We start from the raw sequence: 17,971 nt of genomic DNA on the forward strand, positions 1-17,971 counted from the left end.
AAAAAGTATAGTCTGTGTTGAAAATCATTAATACCGACACCACTTTTGATCCCTCTATATACTGACTCTTTGAGGAGGTCAAAAGAAGTCACTGTACAAACATTAATTAAAAAATATCCGGGGGGTCTCTGCTAGAACTTTCATTAAAACGTGAGTAAATAAAATGTGTTTTTTAAAATAGGTAAAACAACTGTGAAATAACGAGTAATTAAAATCAAAACAAACAACCCATATCTGCTATCATCTAACGCTTGAAGAACTGTCAAGGGAAAATCATGTAAACACTTGAAAAATATGTAAAAATATTTAATAAAATTTACACCAAAATACCCCAAAATAACACAATGGGAAGAATTTAAAAAAAGACGCAAACACATTTTTCTCTTCTTCTGCTTGAATTTTTAATTAAAGAGATCTAACATTTGAAGCTTTATTTTTTTATTAACCTTGCTTGTCATGTTTGCATGCATCTAAATTAAAGGTAGGTCAAATGTGGCTAGGTAAACATTTCACTTTCTTTTTTCTTCACATGAATTTATTGTACATTCGACACCAAAATGAAAGCATTCCTATTGGTCTTTGCTTAGTGTTGTGACTTGTTACAAACTATCCTGAATTCCTAAAGCTTAGAGTGTAACGCAGAGAGAATTACTCTCTCCAAGAGAGGAAGTAGAGCTTTCTTTCTCCGTCACTGCAGACCAGCTCAGTGGGTCTTTGTGGATTCACCTCCAAGATCAGAACAGGACCTCCACACACAAACAAGCCCACCTGCAGAAAGAAAAAGAGACAGGGTGAAGAAAATCATGCTTGCTTTAAGAGAAGTTAAAATAATTTGACAATTAATCTCACAATTTTTACAATATAAAGCCAGGAATCTTACAACTTTGCTGCTACCCTTGGAAAAACCCAGAAACAATTCTAATGGTTGTCAAACCAGGTCTTAATTCATATATATAATCAAATGTCAAAACGCATCATTGGTATAGGGGAAAATATCAAATGTTGTATTTATAGGGGAAAGCTGAGGCATAAATCAATTTATTCCTATTCAGGAAATTAAGTTAAAAGATTTAACACACCTCACAAGTAGAGACTGTAATTTACTAGTAGAGATAATTGTAAAATGTATTTGCTGGGTACTGTTTTCAGCTGCAAAAACACTGTAAACACAGTAAGTTAGCAAGAATATGATAAGGAGACAAACATAATCTATGACCAGATTGTTTTGTGGAGTTTGTAGAGTACCTGATTCTTGGTGTCTCTGTCCCACAGCTTCACTGTCCGGTCATAGGAGGCTGAGATGATGGTGCTGTCAGTGAGTCTCAGCACACTGATCCTGTCACTGTGAGCCTGCAGATAAAGCATCACAATTACAAGGAGGAAAGTTGTATATCATGTCTGCTGTCTGCTTTCTTTTCTCTGTACATTTAAATCAAGATGACCAAATTTGATTTGTCTATAAATAAATTTTAAAAATTCAGAGGAAAAATTGCCAGATTTGTAATTTTACCTGCTGAAATATGAGAATTTTCAGCTTTTTTTTGGCAGTTTTCTCTCTTTCTGCTTTGTTAAAAGACCTCAGACGTTACTGGGAACTTATTAAGCTTTTTTCTTTTTTTTTCTCTGTCAGACAGGAAGAAAATAAGAAAACGTTTTTACAATAGTGAAGCTTGATATTAAGTGTATGGTCACCATTTGCCCAAATAATCAATGTGAGCCAAAAACTCAGGTTTCAGACTGCTTGAAATGTTCAGTTTTATATGTTCATGTCAGTCACTCTGTTCTCTCACTCTTGAACTCTTACAGGCTTTCTTTTGCTCCATGAGGACAGCTCTGGTGGGCGATTGAACCACATGTTGCCCTCCGCATCTCCACACACCACAAAATCTAAAACAGACAAACATTTCAGGTGTGACAGAATCTCCATATATACATAGACATCATTAGCAAATCCATATAACTTCCAAACTCTGAAAAGTTCAGAGCACAAAACAAAACTTGTTTACACATGAAAACATTGCAATATCAAGCATGTTCTGACTCCTAATGCACGTGTCCGAGATACTCATTAATCAGATTAACCTCAGTAGTCCTCTGATTGGCTGTTGGGATCATTGGGACATTTCCTATATGTGTATATATGGTATGGGAGAGAAGAGGTGTTGCCTAGTTACCTTATTTGCTTAGTTACCTTATGAATTTAACCAACAGGAAGCAAAACAGTGTGGTGGAATTCTACTTAACCGTCTTCTTATTTACAATATTTGAATACCCTGCATCATCTTGACCATTATTTTTAAAGCAAGGGTGCAAAATCTAGGCAGTGATGCATAGGAATACAATGTTTTAGTCATATGCTGCAGAAAAGTGAATATCTTGACTATTTTTCTGAGACCAAATTAGCATGAAAAATCAACTGAAGTAAACATCTTTTACTTCCAGGTCTGATGTTTACCGTTATCCATTATCACAGCTGTTATCAGGATCCTCTTCTTCTTCCCCTCCTCCTCTTCCTCGTCACATTTCATGTTCAGTGTACTGAAAGCTGTTTGAAGGGATGTTTCCCGACTCATGGGAAACTGAAAATTAAGAGGATATGATTGTCAGCTTCTGTCTTTTCATCGGTGTCTTATTACTCAGTGTTATCACCGGTGCCTCAACGGTCATGTCAGTGGGGGGATCCGGGGGTTTCTCTGTGATTTTCACATTCCTGTGGCAGTGTGCTAGGTGGTTGCTCAGATTTGAAGTTACAATTTTCGCTGTAGAAAGAAGTTTTCTTCCCACGCAGAGTGCACAATGGATGCTAATGTTTTTGTCACTTTTTATGGAATCAAACTCAAAGTAATGCCTCTGTCAGTGTGCCCCAGGGTGGCTGTGGCTGGGTGGATGACTGGATGTGTAAAGCGCTTTGGGGGTCCTTAGGGACTAGTAAAAGCGCTATACAAATACAGGCCATTTACCATTTACCAATGTCAGTACTTCCATGCTTTAAACGCTGCATGGTCGTACTCTCTCCATTGTTGATATACACACGTCTGTTGCTGCCACGGACGTTGCACGCGCTTACGTGATTGTCATGAGACACTCTCGCAAACAAAAATCAGGGTTTAGTAACGCAGTGTGCTTACGGGAAAGTAACAGTAATCTAATTACATTTTTTTGCAATAGTAATCCCTTACAGTACTTTAAAAAAGTAATCGGATTACAATAACGCATTACTGCCCATCTCTGCCTATAGACATGTACTAAATCTGTTCACAAGAGATTATGAGTGTCCACAGTTCTAGGGAGGGGATTATTTCCTTCTTGAAAGCACCCTTAGTTTGTCTTTTACATGAGGAACATGCTCAAATCAACGGTTTTTGTCTTGATCTGGGGAACTCACTATAATACAGGAACTAAAGGGGTAATTCTGTATTCAAAATTAATATGTACAGTTTTTTGTTTTCATTTATATACGAGAAATCTTTCAACTGTTCATAATTTCAGTTATCTTAAATTTTAAAATGGTGCTTGCACCAGTTCTAAAATACCAATTCTTTTCATCTTCAGAATGGTTTTGATGGTGAATTAACGCTTAATGTGGAGTAATGCTGGTTAGTATACTCACAAGGAAGCCGATGTAAATCTCTCCTTTTGATTCGCCCACCAGCCACACGCTTTTCTTATCATTGTGGATCACGCAGTGAAATTCAACTTCATAGAGCCAACTGATAACAAGAGACAACCCACATTTAGAGTTACCAAAAACAAGCAACAAGGAATCCATCAAAGAGCTGTTGAACTGGATTTTGGTCATGCAAATATCAAATAAGCATTTTGATCCAAGGTCTGCTACAGTTTGAGGAAAGAAGCTAAAACAGCTTGTTTTAGAATGTAGTCCAGCATGAGAGGATTATTATGCTGAATGGCTGATTTAAAAAAAAAAAAAAAGCATGAAAAATACATTACTTGTTGACTTTATTGTGCCAGCTGCCCTCATTGTTCTTGGGTGCCACATCAAATACTTCTCCAGTTTTGTTCACCCCAAATAAAGCAGTGCAGTAGAAGAGGCACACCACTGGTTCACTGACTGTGTAGGTGGTTACCTTCACCAAGCTGGAAGCAAGGGACAAAAATTAAAGAAGAACTAGTTAGTGTGAAGACTGAAACTCATAATACCTCATGTGATGTCTCCCTCCACTGCTGATGCACTGAAGCTCAGAATCAGTTAAACTTCACAATCTTAATCAACACAAAACAGCTTTCACATGCCAGTTTACCACAGCGCTTAGACAGTCATATGATTTTTTTTTATTAAGCAAACTAGGCAAAATTAGTTATTGTCATTAACTTTATAGGACTAATGCAGATGAGAGTGCTTGGGCATCTTATGTATTAGCTGTTGGTGTTTACCTTGCTGTGTCATGTTTTTTATTCCACACCAACTTCCAAACACCAATAAGTTTCACACTCGCCACAGCGATCTGACTATCAGGCATGGAACAGCCCGCTGTAATGGGGTCATCAAATACCTGACACACACACACACACACACACACACACACACACACACACACACACACACACACACACACACACACACACACACACACACACAAAGATGGATGGCATGGTCAAAACAAAACAAAAAAAACACATTTAAAAAGAGTTAAAAAAAACTATTTTTCTTTGTACACTTCTTCACCTGCTTGTGGCCAACCACTGAGTTGTTTTGCCACAACTCGAGCAAACCAGATTCATACCCAGCGAGGAGCAGGTCATCATTTTGACAGAAGCACAGAGCTGTGACCGAGCCTTTCAGGTTTGGAGGACTTGCTGTGGAAAAAAGAAGAAACACAGTTTTCATAACAAAATGTGTATAAGGACCCTTAATAACACTGTCATTACTTTAAAGATAAGGCTACATAGGGCACCAGTTTAGCTCCCAGCATGTGTTCAGTAGTACTTATTTTATTTTTAGATTTAAAAAAATCTTCTTTGATTAATTCAACACTGGCAGATATGAGTATCAATTAGAATTTCTTCAATCTTTTTCACCATCATTCATTTATGTTTTAAAAAGTACAATAAGTTTTTTTGAGGCCTTTTTTTTAATATGAAAAAGAATATTGTACTCATAAAGACACATTGATTTGTGCGTAATTGCATCTGAAACCAAAATGATGCACTCTCGTAAACTTTAAATGCAGTCATTATAAGTACATAGATTTGTGTGCTGGATTGTGGGCACACCATTTTGAACACAATGACCGAGATGGACATCGCAGTTAATTGGTTCAAGATTTCCTGAAATGAAGTCTGGGCTCTAACACAAGAAGATGTGCATAAGCATTCTTATAAAATATTAGAGGATGTTTTTCTTGAAAGGAAATGAAAATTATAAGGAGTTTTAAAGACATTTTAAGTAGCTAATTTTGCACAATATTGGTGAGAAATTTAATGGGAAAATGGAAAGATAATTAAAGACATTAATATTTAACATCATACCTCTCTCTTTTTGCATCTCTCTATATAACGTCCTCCTTATCAGTGCACAAAAGGGGAGCATTTTAAACAGCATTACTCATAAGCACTTACAGCTGCAAAAGGCCACATAATAATGCGTTGTTAACCAATTTTCAAATGTTCATTACCTAATTGCAGATGATAAATATTGACTTTTTAATACAGTAAAAAATAAATAACGAGAGTTAAATCCATTTTCAAATATGAGATGTTTCTACTGGCTTACCGTGCCAATTTATGGAACATAAGCTGGAGCCAAACAGCTGGTACTAAAATAAGAAAAATGAGAGATTTGTAGCTCCCTAAAAGTTGATTTTATTCATCTGGACGTAGCGTTTTCAGTGGGAGAAACGTTTCGTCACTCATCCAAGTGACTTCTTCAGTCTCAGCTGACTGCAGGTTTCCCAAATCTTATACACAGTACATTTGCACAGTGACTGAAACTAGCACCACTGAAGGAACAATGGGCTGGGAGATTGGTTCCTTGATCATTAATATGCAAATTCTCATGACGATTGATCAACAACCACTGATCAAAGACCACTGATCAATAGCCATGAGTACCATTCACAGAGAGTTGGGGAATGGCTGCAATCACAGCATTGTAAGATGGCGAAAGATGTACCCTCAGGCCCCCTCCTCGAATCAGAGATGGTCTTTCCCTGTTCATGTAAATGGCCTCCTTGACTCCCCGCTCAAACCAGCGTTCCTCCCTGTCCAGGATGTGTACATCCTCATCATTGAAAGAGTGTCCACTGGCCTGTAGGTGTAAACAGACTGCAGAGTCCTGGCCTGACGAGGTAGCTGTTCTGTGTTGTGCCATCCGCTTCACCAGAGTTTGTTTGGTTTCCCTGATGTATAAATCCTGGCAATCCTCCTGGCACTTAACAACGTACACTATGTTACTCTGTTTGTGTCTGGACCAATTTTTGGCGCAGTTTTTGGGGTTTAAAAGCCACAGAGACACTGTGTTTAACTGTTCCAATACTCCTGACACATACGGGATCACTACGGGTTTTTGCTGAGCTTTCTTTAGGTGCCTTCCCAGCAGATTTGTAGACACTTGTGAGTTGATAATTATGATTTGTATCATTTATATAAATGGTAAAAAAATAAAAGTCTCAATTTAAACCAAATTTTTTTTTTTTACCTCTTGCCCATGTCCAGCATCGCAGCGAGCGGTCTTCAGAAACAGTGAAGAATTGTGGGACCCTTTCCTTGCAAACGACTCCATGAATCGCACCGCTGTGACCGCGAAAGGTGCTAAAGTGCTCCACCTGGAAATAAACCGACATATCTAGTCAGTGACAAAAATACATCTGAAGAAGCAGCTGGGCACTTTAAAAATTCAGAGGATTTTTTTTTATTTGTTTGAGAGACCTGTAAGGGTTTCCAAAATTTCACTGTGCCATCATCAGACGCTGTGAAAACGGACATTTCTTCTGACTTCACTTCCTTCCCTTTGTCTTAAAAACAAAAAGTGGGCTTAGAAATATCAAATATTAATTTCAAAATATGCAGTATTAACTCAATACAGCGTACTGAATGATGGAAAGAGGAGGAGACTATGTGTGTAATCACTTCCCAGCATGTTTTCTCAGGAGTGGTACCTGTATTTGGGAGAAGAGAGCAGTGGTGTATGCGTCTCATGTGAGCAGAAATATGGCAGATTTCAGTGTTTGTTTCCCACTTCCAGACATGCAGTGCCCCCTCTGCACAGCTGGCTATCACATATTGTCCCTGCCCACAGAAAACACGACAGAGCAGGTCAACAAAGAAAATAATTTATAAAACCAAAGAAAAAGACAATTTCGTGCTATAGTTAAACAGTTCTTTACATTGTACACAATATAGAGAGCTTATTTACTTAAAGCTGCATAAGTGACTCACCAGACAGCAGACAGAGGTAAGTGGACTTGTCCAGGAGATTTCCCTCAGACACTGCCCAGCCTGAAGGTCCCACAAACAAAGTCTGCCGTCATTTGAAGAGCTTAACTGGAACAAAAACAAAAAACACATTTTTGAAAGCACTTGTATGTTACTTAGATGTAATTATCAGATATGCGTGTCTGTGCATTGCTCCCAAGCTTGCTAGCCCTAGCCCTAGCTGATAAATTAACACTCCATCTTCTTAGCCAAATGTGGACACTTTAGGCTCAAAAAAACAAAAAAAAGGAAAAACAGAAAATTAGTTTGAAAAAAAAAAAAAAAAAACCCAAACACATAGACCCCACCCACCCAAAAAACAACAACAACAACAAAAACAACCAAAACATGTACAGCAACCCTCTTCGATACACTGTTTATTAACTAAATGAGCCAAATTTTTCCACAAAACCTTTCTACAATGTAGCTGTACAGCAATTCTTGACTAAGTTTCTTTATTTTTTTATTTTTAAATTGAAAGACTTGACCATAAACAGTTTAACTATCATGAATACAGTACATACGACTAAAGAATTTTTACATGAAATCTTTTGATGCCACCTGTTGCCTTTCCTTAGTTGCCCTGTTAAATTTGATCTTGTTGTACTGTGAGGTAGCAGTGCAATATGGAGTCAGGTGTGAGACATTTTAGCACCAATGACACTAAACAGGGGAGAAAATTTTCAAAGCACCACTCATAACCCCGACAAGGATCAGGCAAAGGCCACTATTTGTATTTTTCTTTCCACTGGCCTACAATAACTGTGATTGTAGTAAAGGACAAAGGACGCTTGTTTGGTTGGTCTCGACATGCCCCCATCCCCATTTTAATATAACATCACAGCTTTGTATATATAATTATTTTGATCTCTTGGCTGTGGACCACAGATCCCACTTTCAGAACCACTGCTTTATGACACAAACAAAATATGAAAAGAAAGAAAAAAGAAAAAGAAGACCGACCACACAGTCTGGAGTCCAAACGCAGCCTGTGACCCAGTCTCGGTGAGCATGAGGCAGAGTCTTAGAACGAACAGCAGGAGCACTCACATCCCACACCATCAGAGCCTGAAACAATCAAATGTTTATGATAACAGATGAAGAGAAAACCAATGTAGATCTCTCCAGAGGTGGAATATAACAAGTGCACTGTTAGTGTTTATGTTTTATGTGCTTTATTTTTCTGCATTCCACACTGAAACACTACACTTTTAATTACACTACATGAGTTTTAGTTCCCAACTGCCAGTCTTGGTAGCCGGGGATCAGTCCGCCAGGGCCTCCGCTCCTGGCGGTTACCCAGCACACAATGCACCCGACCCCTACGGCACCACCTGCGGGTGGTGGGCCTGCGGGAGGATGGGCCCATGTCCCCTTTTTGGGCTGTGCCCAGCCAGGCCCCATGGACTGCCACCAGACCTGGTCTTAGTCCAGGTCTGGTGGCACCCTCGCCCTCGGGCACCCTCCCTCTCGGGCACCCTCCCCCTCGGGCACCCTCCCCCTCGGGCACCCTCCCCCTCGGGCACCCTCCCCGGGCCTGGCTCCAGGGCGGGGCCCGGTAACCCTATCCCGTCAGGCTAAACTGTTCCTTCGATGTTCTCCTGATAAGGGTCTTCTGAATCGCTCTTTGTCTGGTCCCTCACCCAGGACCAATTTGCCATGGGAGACCCTATCAGGGGGCAAAAGCCCCCGGACAACATAGCCCATGGGAACCCCTCCACCACGATAAGGTAGCGATTCACGGAGGCCCCGGTCCGTGAGATCTTCAACGCACACCTCTGGCAGAGCTTCAACAGCATTCCGAGGGAGAGTGGGGACATTGAGTCCGAATGGACCATGTTCAGCATCTCCATTGCCGAAGCTGCTGCATTGAGCTGCGGCCGCAAAGTGGTTGGTGCCTGTCGTGGTGGTAACCCCCGAACCAAATGGTGGACACCAGAGGTGAAGGGAGCCACCAGGCTGAAGAAGATGTCCTATCGGGCTTGGTTAGCCTGTGGGACTTCGGAGGCAGCTGACAGGTACCGACAGGCCAAGCGGAATGCGGCTCGGGCAGTGGCTGAAGCAAAAACTCGGGTGGGGGAGGAGTTCGGAGAGGCCATGGAAAAAGACTTTCGGACTGCCTCGAAGAGATTCTGTCAAACAGTCAGCAACTCAGGAGGCGAAAGTGGTGCTCTACCTGCACTGTGTATAGTGCTGGTGGAGCGCTGCTCACTTCGACTGAGAAAATTGTCGGGCGGTGGAAGGAATACTTCGAGGACCTCCTTAATCCCACTGACACGCCTTCCGAGGAGGAAGCAGAGTCTGGGGATGACCCGCCAATTTCCAGGGGCGAGGTCACTTAGGCAGTTAAACAACTCCTTGGTGGCAGAGCCCCTGGTGTGGATGAGGTCCGCCCTGAGCTCCTGAAGGCTCTGGACGTTGTAGGGCTGTCCTGGCTGACACGCCTCTACAATGTTGCGTGGAGATCAGGGGCAGTACCCCTGGACTGGCAGACCGGGGTGGTGGTCCCCATCTTTAAGAAGGGGGACCGGAGGGTGTGTTCCAACTACAGGGGGATCAGACTCCTCAGCCTCCCTGGGAAAGTCTATGCCAGGGTGCTGGAAAGGAGAGTTTGTCCGCTAGTCGAACCTCAGATACAGGAGGAACAATGCCGTTTTTGTCCTGGTCGCGAAACACTGGACCAGCTCTTTATCCCCGGCCCCGGATAAAGCGGAAGAAGATGGATGGATGGAGTTTTAGTTACCTTATAAGGTAATTTGAGTGTACCAAAAAATCTTACATGTTCAGTAGGCAGTATCCCTAATCTGAATCTATGAAGCACTGCAACTACATGATATCATTATTAATATTATTATTATTATTTTATTTTTTTTAAGTAAGAATAACCCAGAATTCATGATTTCACCCTCTCAAATGAGACAACGTTCTCCCCCCTCTCATACTGATTTCATAGTTGTAACCTTTTATTGAGGTACTCTCATAAGGTTCAACAAAATAAGCATTGGTTTCACCTCTCTGGGTAACTGTGATGGCACCTCTCAACATTTTCTGAAAGCTGGGGGGAGGGGGGGGAGTTACAGGTACCTGATCTTTTCCACCAGACAGCAGCTGTGCACCATCTGGCCTGAAAGCCAGACACGTGACTCCGCCACTGTGGCCCCTCAGTATGGAATTTGGCTGGATCGGAGGGTCACAGGTCAGATCAGACAATAACCACAGCCCAATGGTGAAGTCATCTAATTCAAAGAGCAACATTATAAAACATTTTTAGACATAAGTCAAACTGACTGGAACTTGAGGAACTTTTGATAATACCCTGAGAAGAAAGCATAATCACTACCACCAATCACACCTACCTGAAGCTGTCGCCAGGTACGTGGAGTTTTGTGCGAGTGCCTGGATGGTGCCCGATTGCACACCAAACACTCCCACCATTTCCAGGACTTCCATCATTCCCTCCTCTTCTTGTTTTCTCTTCCACACCCGCAGAAATTTGTCACTTCCTCCAGACACCAGCAGATCGGTGTCGGTCTGCTCTGCTTCTAAAATGACCCACAGCATGCACGGTACAGACACGTCCAGGTCCATAGAGGCCCAAATCTTCTCACCTGAAAAATTAATTTTGGTACAGTTTGTTTCTTTTATAGTGCACACACTTAAAAAGAGCAAGAAAAGAAAAAACCTAGAGGAGATGCTTTGAATTTTAATGCCAGAGATGTCTTTTTTGAGCCACTGGCCCCACTTCTCTCTCTCTCTCTCTCACACACACACACACACACACACACACACACACACACACACACACACACACACTTTCTTGTAGTGATTCCATCTGGTAAACATTTCTGAAACATTCGTAGCTCACAACGCACCTGATCTGAGGCTGAAAAGTTTGATGCCATCAGCGTGGTATCCCACAGCAACATAGTCTCCATTCACAGCCACGCATAGAGCAGCAGGCTGAGACGTTACAGCCTTTAGCTTTTTCAGAGGTGGTTCCTGCACCCACTGACGAAAAAAAAAAAAAAAAAAAAACCCCAAAAAACATGAACATGAAGATGCTGAAATTCATGAATATATGAATAAACAGGTTTTTCCATCAATAGAGCCCCACCTTAACACTTAACATCATCAGTACAAGATCCTTGTAAATGTGCAGCATCATTAAAGTTAAAAGTGGTCCAGCAAAATATTACAACTTACATCATCACATTTTAATGCAGTGACAGAACGTCCAAGTCCTCCAGACCAGAGGTTGAGCTGTTTGAACAGAAAAAACAGAAATGGGAGGTGGTGATGATTAGCTTTATAATCACTGAAATCTTTGTTTGTGAGAAGATACTGGTGCCTGTTCCTGCACTGACTTTCTCCTGATAACTGCACTATGACTGCTTCAGAGGTGGTGCTTTTTGAGGTCGTTTTTGAGAAAATAAACAGCAGTGTCATATCAGTCACCTCAGATAAATCAGAAAACAACCAAAGGCTATCTCCAAACGTTGATTCTGTTCATCTGGACGTAGAGTTTTCAGAAAACTCTACAGAAAACTCTACGTCCAGATGAACAGAATCAGCGTTCGGAGATTTACTTACCTGGATGATTGAGAATGCATCAAGACGTTTTAAACCAAAGGCTATGTTATACAAAACCAAATGGTGATTAAAATAAGCAACATTTGAAGGGAAAAGCAGAAGCTTTATTATGTGCTGACTGATGTCTCACCATGTGATCAGAGCCAGCGCTCAGAAGCATGGATCCTTCCTCCAGGAAGGTGAGGGACTCTGTGGCTTCACAGTGAGCCTGGAAACATCCCACACAGGTGGAGGTGGGCACTGACCACACCCTCACCTCCCCAGACACAGAGCCAGAGCAGAGCATGGAGGAGTAGGGAGAAAAAGAGAGGCTGCGCACTGATCGTGTGTGGCCGCACAGGGACTGATGGAGAGAGAGAAAAACAGTGAGTGCATTATCTGAAATAGTTCTTCTTTCAGCTGTTCTCTAATAATAATAATAATAATAATAATAATAATAACTTTCAAAAAAGCCCTCTTCTGCTAAAGAACTGAAATTAAAAATAAACATCTCAGTTTCAATAGACCACACCCCCTTTTGTAGACATGTTTTCATTGGTTCCGATATTCCATACTTCAGTTATATTTATGGTCCAATTTTTTTTTCTCCTGTAGATTTTTAGCAGAACTGATTATGTATTTTTAACATACATTCATGGTGAAAATGAAATAACACTGCAACATTCACAGCATTGAGCTCACTGTTAGTTTTTTATTCTTGAGCCAGTTCCACATGATCACATTTCCATTCCAGCAGCCAGCAGCCAGAAGGTGACCCTTAGGGTCAAAGGTCACACAGTTCATAGGGCTTCTGCTGAGCACAGAGGACACTTCGGTACCTTTATCAGAAGACCACACCTGAAGAGAAGAAACAGGTTTGATTAATACAGTCGAGGAACGATGTCAAACCTGGCAGTGCAGCGTCAGGCTGTAAACCATAACAAAGCAGCTGCACAAATGACTAACAACACATCCCGGCTTAATCATCACTTTCACCCTCAGGGAGACAGACTAGAGTTAGAGAACAATTTCAACTTCCAATGATTATGAAAAAAAGAAAGCAAAGTTACTTTTTTATGCAACTGTATCTACATTAGGGCTGCTCAGCTTTGGCAAAACTCATAATCATAAGTGTTGAACGTTATTATACACAGACGCTGGAAAAATAGTGGACATATTATACCTTTCCGTGAACCTTAATTACAACCTAGCTGATATCAAAGATTATTTCGTTCAATGAACACTTTACAAAACTAAATTACATAACACTGTTTGTTTTTGATCCACATGCGCTGGCATTCCTGAGGTCCTATTTCACATGATACTGAATCAAGAGAGAAGTCGAGGCAGAAAAACACAAACATATCAACATTAAAGTGTTACTTTAATCATGCAGTCAAGGGAAACCGTGGCGAGGTGCTTCTTGTCTGCAGTGACATCACTTCCTGTTATCATATTAGTGTGGCCATCAATAACGTCAGTCCTACAGAAACACAAGTAAAATGATTTAAAGATTCGGTGCTATATTTGTAAAAAATTTAATCTAAACCTTTCTTTTAACCCTTCTCTCACCTGCATCCATTTTCAATGTCCCACACTTCTATTCGCCCATCAAAGGAGGTGGTAGCAAGTCGTAAGTCCTTCAGGAAGACACAGCTCGAGATGCCGTCACAGCTGCTGATCAGAGACTTCACCTCCTGCTCACAGCCAGGAGAAAGTGCATATTAGACATTTTAAAGGCTTCTTATTCTCAGCAAGTGTGACAGCACATTATTTATGTATGAATTTATTTTTGTTTAATCAGGGTAGAAAATGTCTCAGCTAGAAATAAAAAACAGCAAACGCATAAAGTTCACATTAATGACAATAAATACCAACTGGATATTAACTACACACAAACATGGACAATGAATCCAGTCTGCTACTGATCTCACAAATTGAAAGCATGAATACAAGCTGCTGAGTTGATCCATAACGTTATAAAATGTGTTTAAAACAAACACATTTGTACCTGTCCAGTCTGCGTGTGGATGAAATGTAGAGTTCCCTCGCCGGTACCAACCACCATCATCTGGTCATCCTGGCTCACAACCAGAGAGGTGGGCTCCGAGGGGAAGGTTGACAGCAGCTCGCTGAGTTCAGGAGTTCAAACGCACAAGAATATCAACACAATAAAACAATATGGACTATATTATCCAACATATACATACATCTTATTTGTTTTGTACTTCTGCTGGTATTACTGATCCCACAAGTACATTTACCATTTCCTATAATATAAGCATATACAATTTACAGTATACATTGCAGAAAAGATGCAGAAAGATTATTTTACTTAAAAAAAATAAATTTAAAAAAAGCCCCAAAAATATGTAATCTTGGACAACAGGCAAAAAGCCTTCAGGAAAAAAAAACTTCAGTTGGTGACCTCTAGTGGTCAGGAGATACCATCAAGTTCTGCAAAGCTACTGTAGAAACATGGCGGTACAACACAATGGACATTCCTTTCTTTTTAGAGGATTAGACCCCAGTTAACACAGAATTATGAACCTTATCTTCATTTTCTGTATAAAATATATCTGAAAATAGCACATCCCTTTAAAGCAGGGGAAGGGGAACTTCAGGCCTCAAGGGCCGGTGTCCTACAGGTTTTAGATGTGTCCTGTATCCAACACAGCTGATTTAAATGGCTAAATTACCTCCTCAACATGTCTTGAAGTTCTTCAGAGGCCTGGTAATGAACTAATCATTTGATTCAGGTGTGTTGACCCAGGGTGAGATCTAAATCCTGCACGACACTGGCCCTCAAGGCCTGGACTTCCCCATCCCTGCTTTAAAGTATGACTTCTCCGGGTGAAACTTATTTTTATACTTTTAAGTTCATGTTGGTGCTAAAACTTAATATATTTTTAAAGTGCTGCATGACCACTTTTATTACAGTAAGAGACATCAAGAACTCTTCTACTGACAATAAAAAAAAGAAATCACCTTGAAGGAGAACCCCTTACCTTTTTTCTTCACCATCACTGTTCCCATCAATGTTCAGACACTCAATTACCCGCACTCCTCCTTTGCCCACCATGCCTTTTCCCCAGGTGTGAGCGGAGGTCTCTTGAGGTTCATTGAGGGCCTGCTGAATGAAAAGAGCTGGCCAGGAAGAGAGTGTGGAGGCATGACGCCGCAAGAAATTACGGCAATCCTTTAAATCGTCCTGGATGGCAGCTGAGAGGACAAAAAGAAACTGGAATGAATAAATCAAACACCTGGCAAGGATTTGTGGGTAAAGTACTTTTAAGCACTTACATGATGGTGCAGACTCTTGCTTCTTATCTGCAGAAATTACAGGATATAAATATCAGGAATTTTTGAGGAGTGTAATCTCAAAAAAAAAACACATTTTAAAATATACACAGCTGCACACAGAAGAGATGTAAAAGTTTAAAAGGAAACCCACCTAACAGGCTTCAGAAAGTTACTCACCATACCAGCTGTATGTTTCCAAGAGGTGGTGCAGGAAGCCGTGGCGCACATTAGCATAAAGGAAATAATAGCTGGAAAGCAGGAAAGAAAGTTCCCCCAGTTGTCCACTTTGAATCTAAACAAAGCCAAACAAAAGCAGTGAGAAGTTAAAATCTTCAAGAAATATCAACTGTAGCTATGATTCCCACAAGATTAGGACTTATACAATACAATATATTGTGCTTTATCTGCGGTAATTATAATAAATTACTGTATTTTTTTTTTGCTGAATTTTATTAATATTCATGTTGCGCAGCATGAATTAATGATGGAAGATTCCTAACCAGGCTAGAAGGCAGGTGCGTGATAGAGTTGGCTTCACAGTGAAGGAAGGTATTTTGGCCCCGAGGGTCAGCTTGTGTCCACAGATGAGCTGTGGGAAAACAAACAAAAAACTCACCAATACATTTACAGCGGTTTACACTCAGTGTACTAAAAGCTAATTATGAGTACTTTACCTGCCAGTGTGAGGTGAGCTCTGGTTTTGTCACTTTCTGTGGGGAGAAAAAAGTCCTCAAAGGCTTGCTTCACCTCCGGATTGGTTAAAGCCAGCAGGTCGTCAGTGTTGTGGCAATGAGATGGACCAATCAGACTGCAGGAAAAGATTCAAGTGTAATGCTTATTTAAAACTTTGTAATATGGCTTAAAACTCTAAACACACTCGGATCAAAACCTGAGACAAAAACTTAAATGGAAGAAAAGGGAAAATAAAGGATATTGTTTATTCTTATTAATATCTGAGTTGTAAAGAAAGAGAATGCAAATAATTCCATAATAACAATACAGTATTATGAATTATTAAAGGAATCTCAAGAAACCACACAGACCACTGCCTCTTTTTCCATGAACACAACGTAATATGTCATAAAACTTAAATAATATGCTTATATGCTCTGGGCTTATACCTTTGTAAACTCTGCACTATGCGGGTGAAGGTTGCCATAGGAATGCGTCCTTTGGGCTCTCTGGACAACTGCAGCACTTCCTGCCATGTGACTTGTCCATCCCGTAAAGACAAATCATTGCATGTGTTCAACACAGAGTATAAATCTCTCTCCTTCAGGCCTGTGGATAAAAAGGAGGAAATGTTGAGGCAGAGTAGGTCACTTTAGTTTACGCTCACTCCTCAAATCAGACTTCTGGTTAGGAGTGTATAAACATTGATTATACATATAAGATGAGATTTATTAAAGTTATTATTATTAAAAACAACAACAGCAACAAGTTTTTAAATAAGGTTTCATCTTATTTGAAGTGTTTTCCAAAAGTCTGAGGCAACAACTATAAAAGGTACACTGCATTCAATGTGTATACAGCCAGGAAAAGATTTGTGTTTCTGTGTGTGGACAGAGCCTGTGAAACAGTTTAAGTGTGGAGTTGACGCAGTATCCAAACATAAATAACCTCAAAAAGAGGTTATTAGGCGACTAATAAGATAGAAAGAGGAAAATGGTGAATTTCAATGAATGTCTCTGTTTAGTAAGTTACTACTTCATATTTAGTTTACAATTAAATTTCCAAAAGTAAAGGTATTTAACTTTGATGAGTGGAGGTAAAAGTTATGGTGTTGTAAAAACATGATGATACGATAGTAATTTGTATTTTACACCGTGTATGTACTCTGTTATTAGAAATATGTATGTTGTTGTCACTGAAGTTCATATCAGTAATGAAGCTGGATAAATAATAAACGATAACTTATGGAGAAGGTGTGGGATTAAACACTTCCTCCCACTCCTATTCTATGTCTATCGATTCTTATTCAAGAATAAATGTGCAATTAACATATGATATTGGGACATCAATCATACCTGTGGTGCTGACAGTGAGTGTAGCCAGGGCCCAGCGGAGTCCCAGCATGCCTCTGTACTGTGAGCAGAGTCTCTGCAGGCTGTACTGCACCAGCTGTCTCAGAGACTGCGGCAAGTCCTGCAGGCTCTCCTTCAGCTAGGACGCAAACACAGAAGCCGCTTTCACACATGAACTCCAGACAATGATGTACAAAGATGCCTTTTCTTAAATATAGGATTCAACTAGTGTGTACATAAGAAGCTACCTCTGCACACAGGAGGTGGCAGGATAAAGGGCAAACAGGTAAACAACAAATTCTCCTGGCAGTTGGTTACTCTAATGGACTACTGGACATCACATGGTATAAGGAGCCGGCAAGTTGAAGACCATTTAATGTGGGAACAGATATGGAGGCTGACAATGAAGTCTAAAGTTTAGAGGAAATGTATACCAAGCAAAATAATTCGCACAACAGTTCATTTGCAGTCAAGCAGATCCTGCACTGGTTTATTGTGGAAGAGAGAGCTGAGTGTGAATGTGTCGATTTACTGGTTGATGTTCCTACATGTAAAATTAAATAAATATTCAAGTATTTTAGTAATCTTCCACTAAACACTGTATTAATATTTCAGCATTTCTTTATTACCTTTATTGTAGT

At 40.4% G+C, this 17,971-nt stretch overlaps 1 protein-coding gene across 2 annotated transcripts in view; it reads right to left on the reverse strand.

Moving 5' to 3' along the window:
* Positions 1-359: 359 nt before the first annotated feature.
* The window catches only part of tep1 (telomerase-associated protein 1), a 35,240-nt gene continuing 17,628 nt past the window's right edge, over positions 360-17,971 (reverse strand). For both annotated transcript variants that reach the window (XM_084913314.1, XM_084913313.1), the window contains exons 28-56: positions 17,334-17,469; positions 16,428-16,587; positions 15,981-16,114; positions 15,807-15,895; positions 15,484-15,598; positions 15,307-15,333; positions 15,012-15,225; positions 14,015-14,135; positions 13,576-13,700; positions 13,387-13,486; positions 12,706-12,861; positions 12,155-12,367; positions 11,638-11,694; positions 11,307-11,442; positions 10,791-11,042; positions 10,519-10,670; positions 8,398-8,502; positions 7,399-7,503; positions 7,119-7,248; positions 6,889-6,974; positions 6,659-6,785; positions 4,688-4,818; positions 4,396-4,514; positions 3,952-4,098; positions 3,611-3,710; positions 2,456-2,579; positions 1,805-1,887; positions 1,246-1,350; positions 360-768 (exon numbers count right to left, since the gene is read on the reverse strand). In XM_084913314.1, the coding sequence (XP_084769440.1) occupies positions 649-768; positions 1,246-1,350; positions 1,805-1,887; positions 2,456-2,579; positions 3,611-3,710; positions 3,952-4,098; positions 4,396-4,514; positions 4,688-4,818; positions 6,659-6,785; positions 6,889-6,974; positions 7,119-7,248; positions 7,399-7,503; positions 8,398-8,502; positions 10,519-10,670; positions 10,791-11,042; positions 11,307-11,442; positions 11,638-11,694; positions 12,155-12,367; positions 12,706-12,861; positions 13,387-13,486; positions 13,576-13,700; positions 14,015-14,135; positions 15,012-15,225; positions 15,307-15,333; positions 15,484-15,598; positions 15,807-15,895; positions 15,981-16,114; positions 16,428-16,587; positions 17,334-17,469 (3,669 nt within the window). In that variant the 3' untranslated portion in view covers positions 360-648. The remainder of the gene's footprint in view (positions 769-1,245; positions 1,351-1,804; positions 1,888-2,455; positions 2,580-3,610; positions 3,711-3,951; positions 4,099-4,395; positions 4,515-4,687; positions 4,819-6,658; positions 6,786-6,888; positions 6,975-7,118; positions 7,249-7,398; positions 7,504-8,397; positions 8,503-10,518; positions 10,671-10,790; positions 11,043-11,306; positions 11,443-11,637; positions 11,695-12,154; positions 12,368-12,705; positions 12,862-13,386; positions 13,487-13,575; positions 13,701-14,014; positions 14,136-15,011; positions 15,226-15,306; positions 15,334-15,483; positions 15,599-15,806; positions 15,896-15,980; positions 16,115-16,427; positions 16,588-17,333; positions 17,470-17,971) is intronic.

The sequence above is a fragment of the Perissodus microlepis genome, chromosome 18 (genome assembly GCF_051167445.1).
Source record: "Perissodus microlepis isolate ML-2025 ecotype Zambia chromosome 18, ASM5116744v1, whole genome shotgun sequence".
Lineage (NCBI taxonomy): Eukaryota > Metazoa > Chordata > Actinopteri > Cichliformes > Cichlidae > Perissodus > Perissodus microlepis.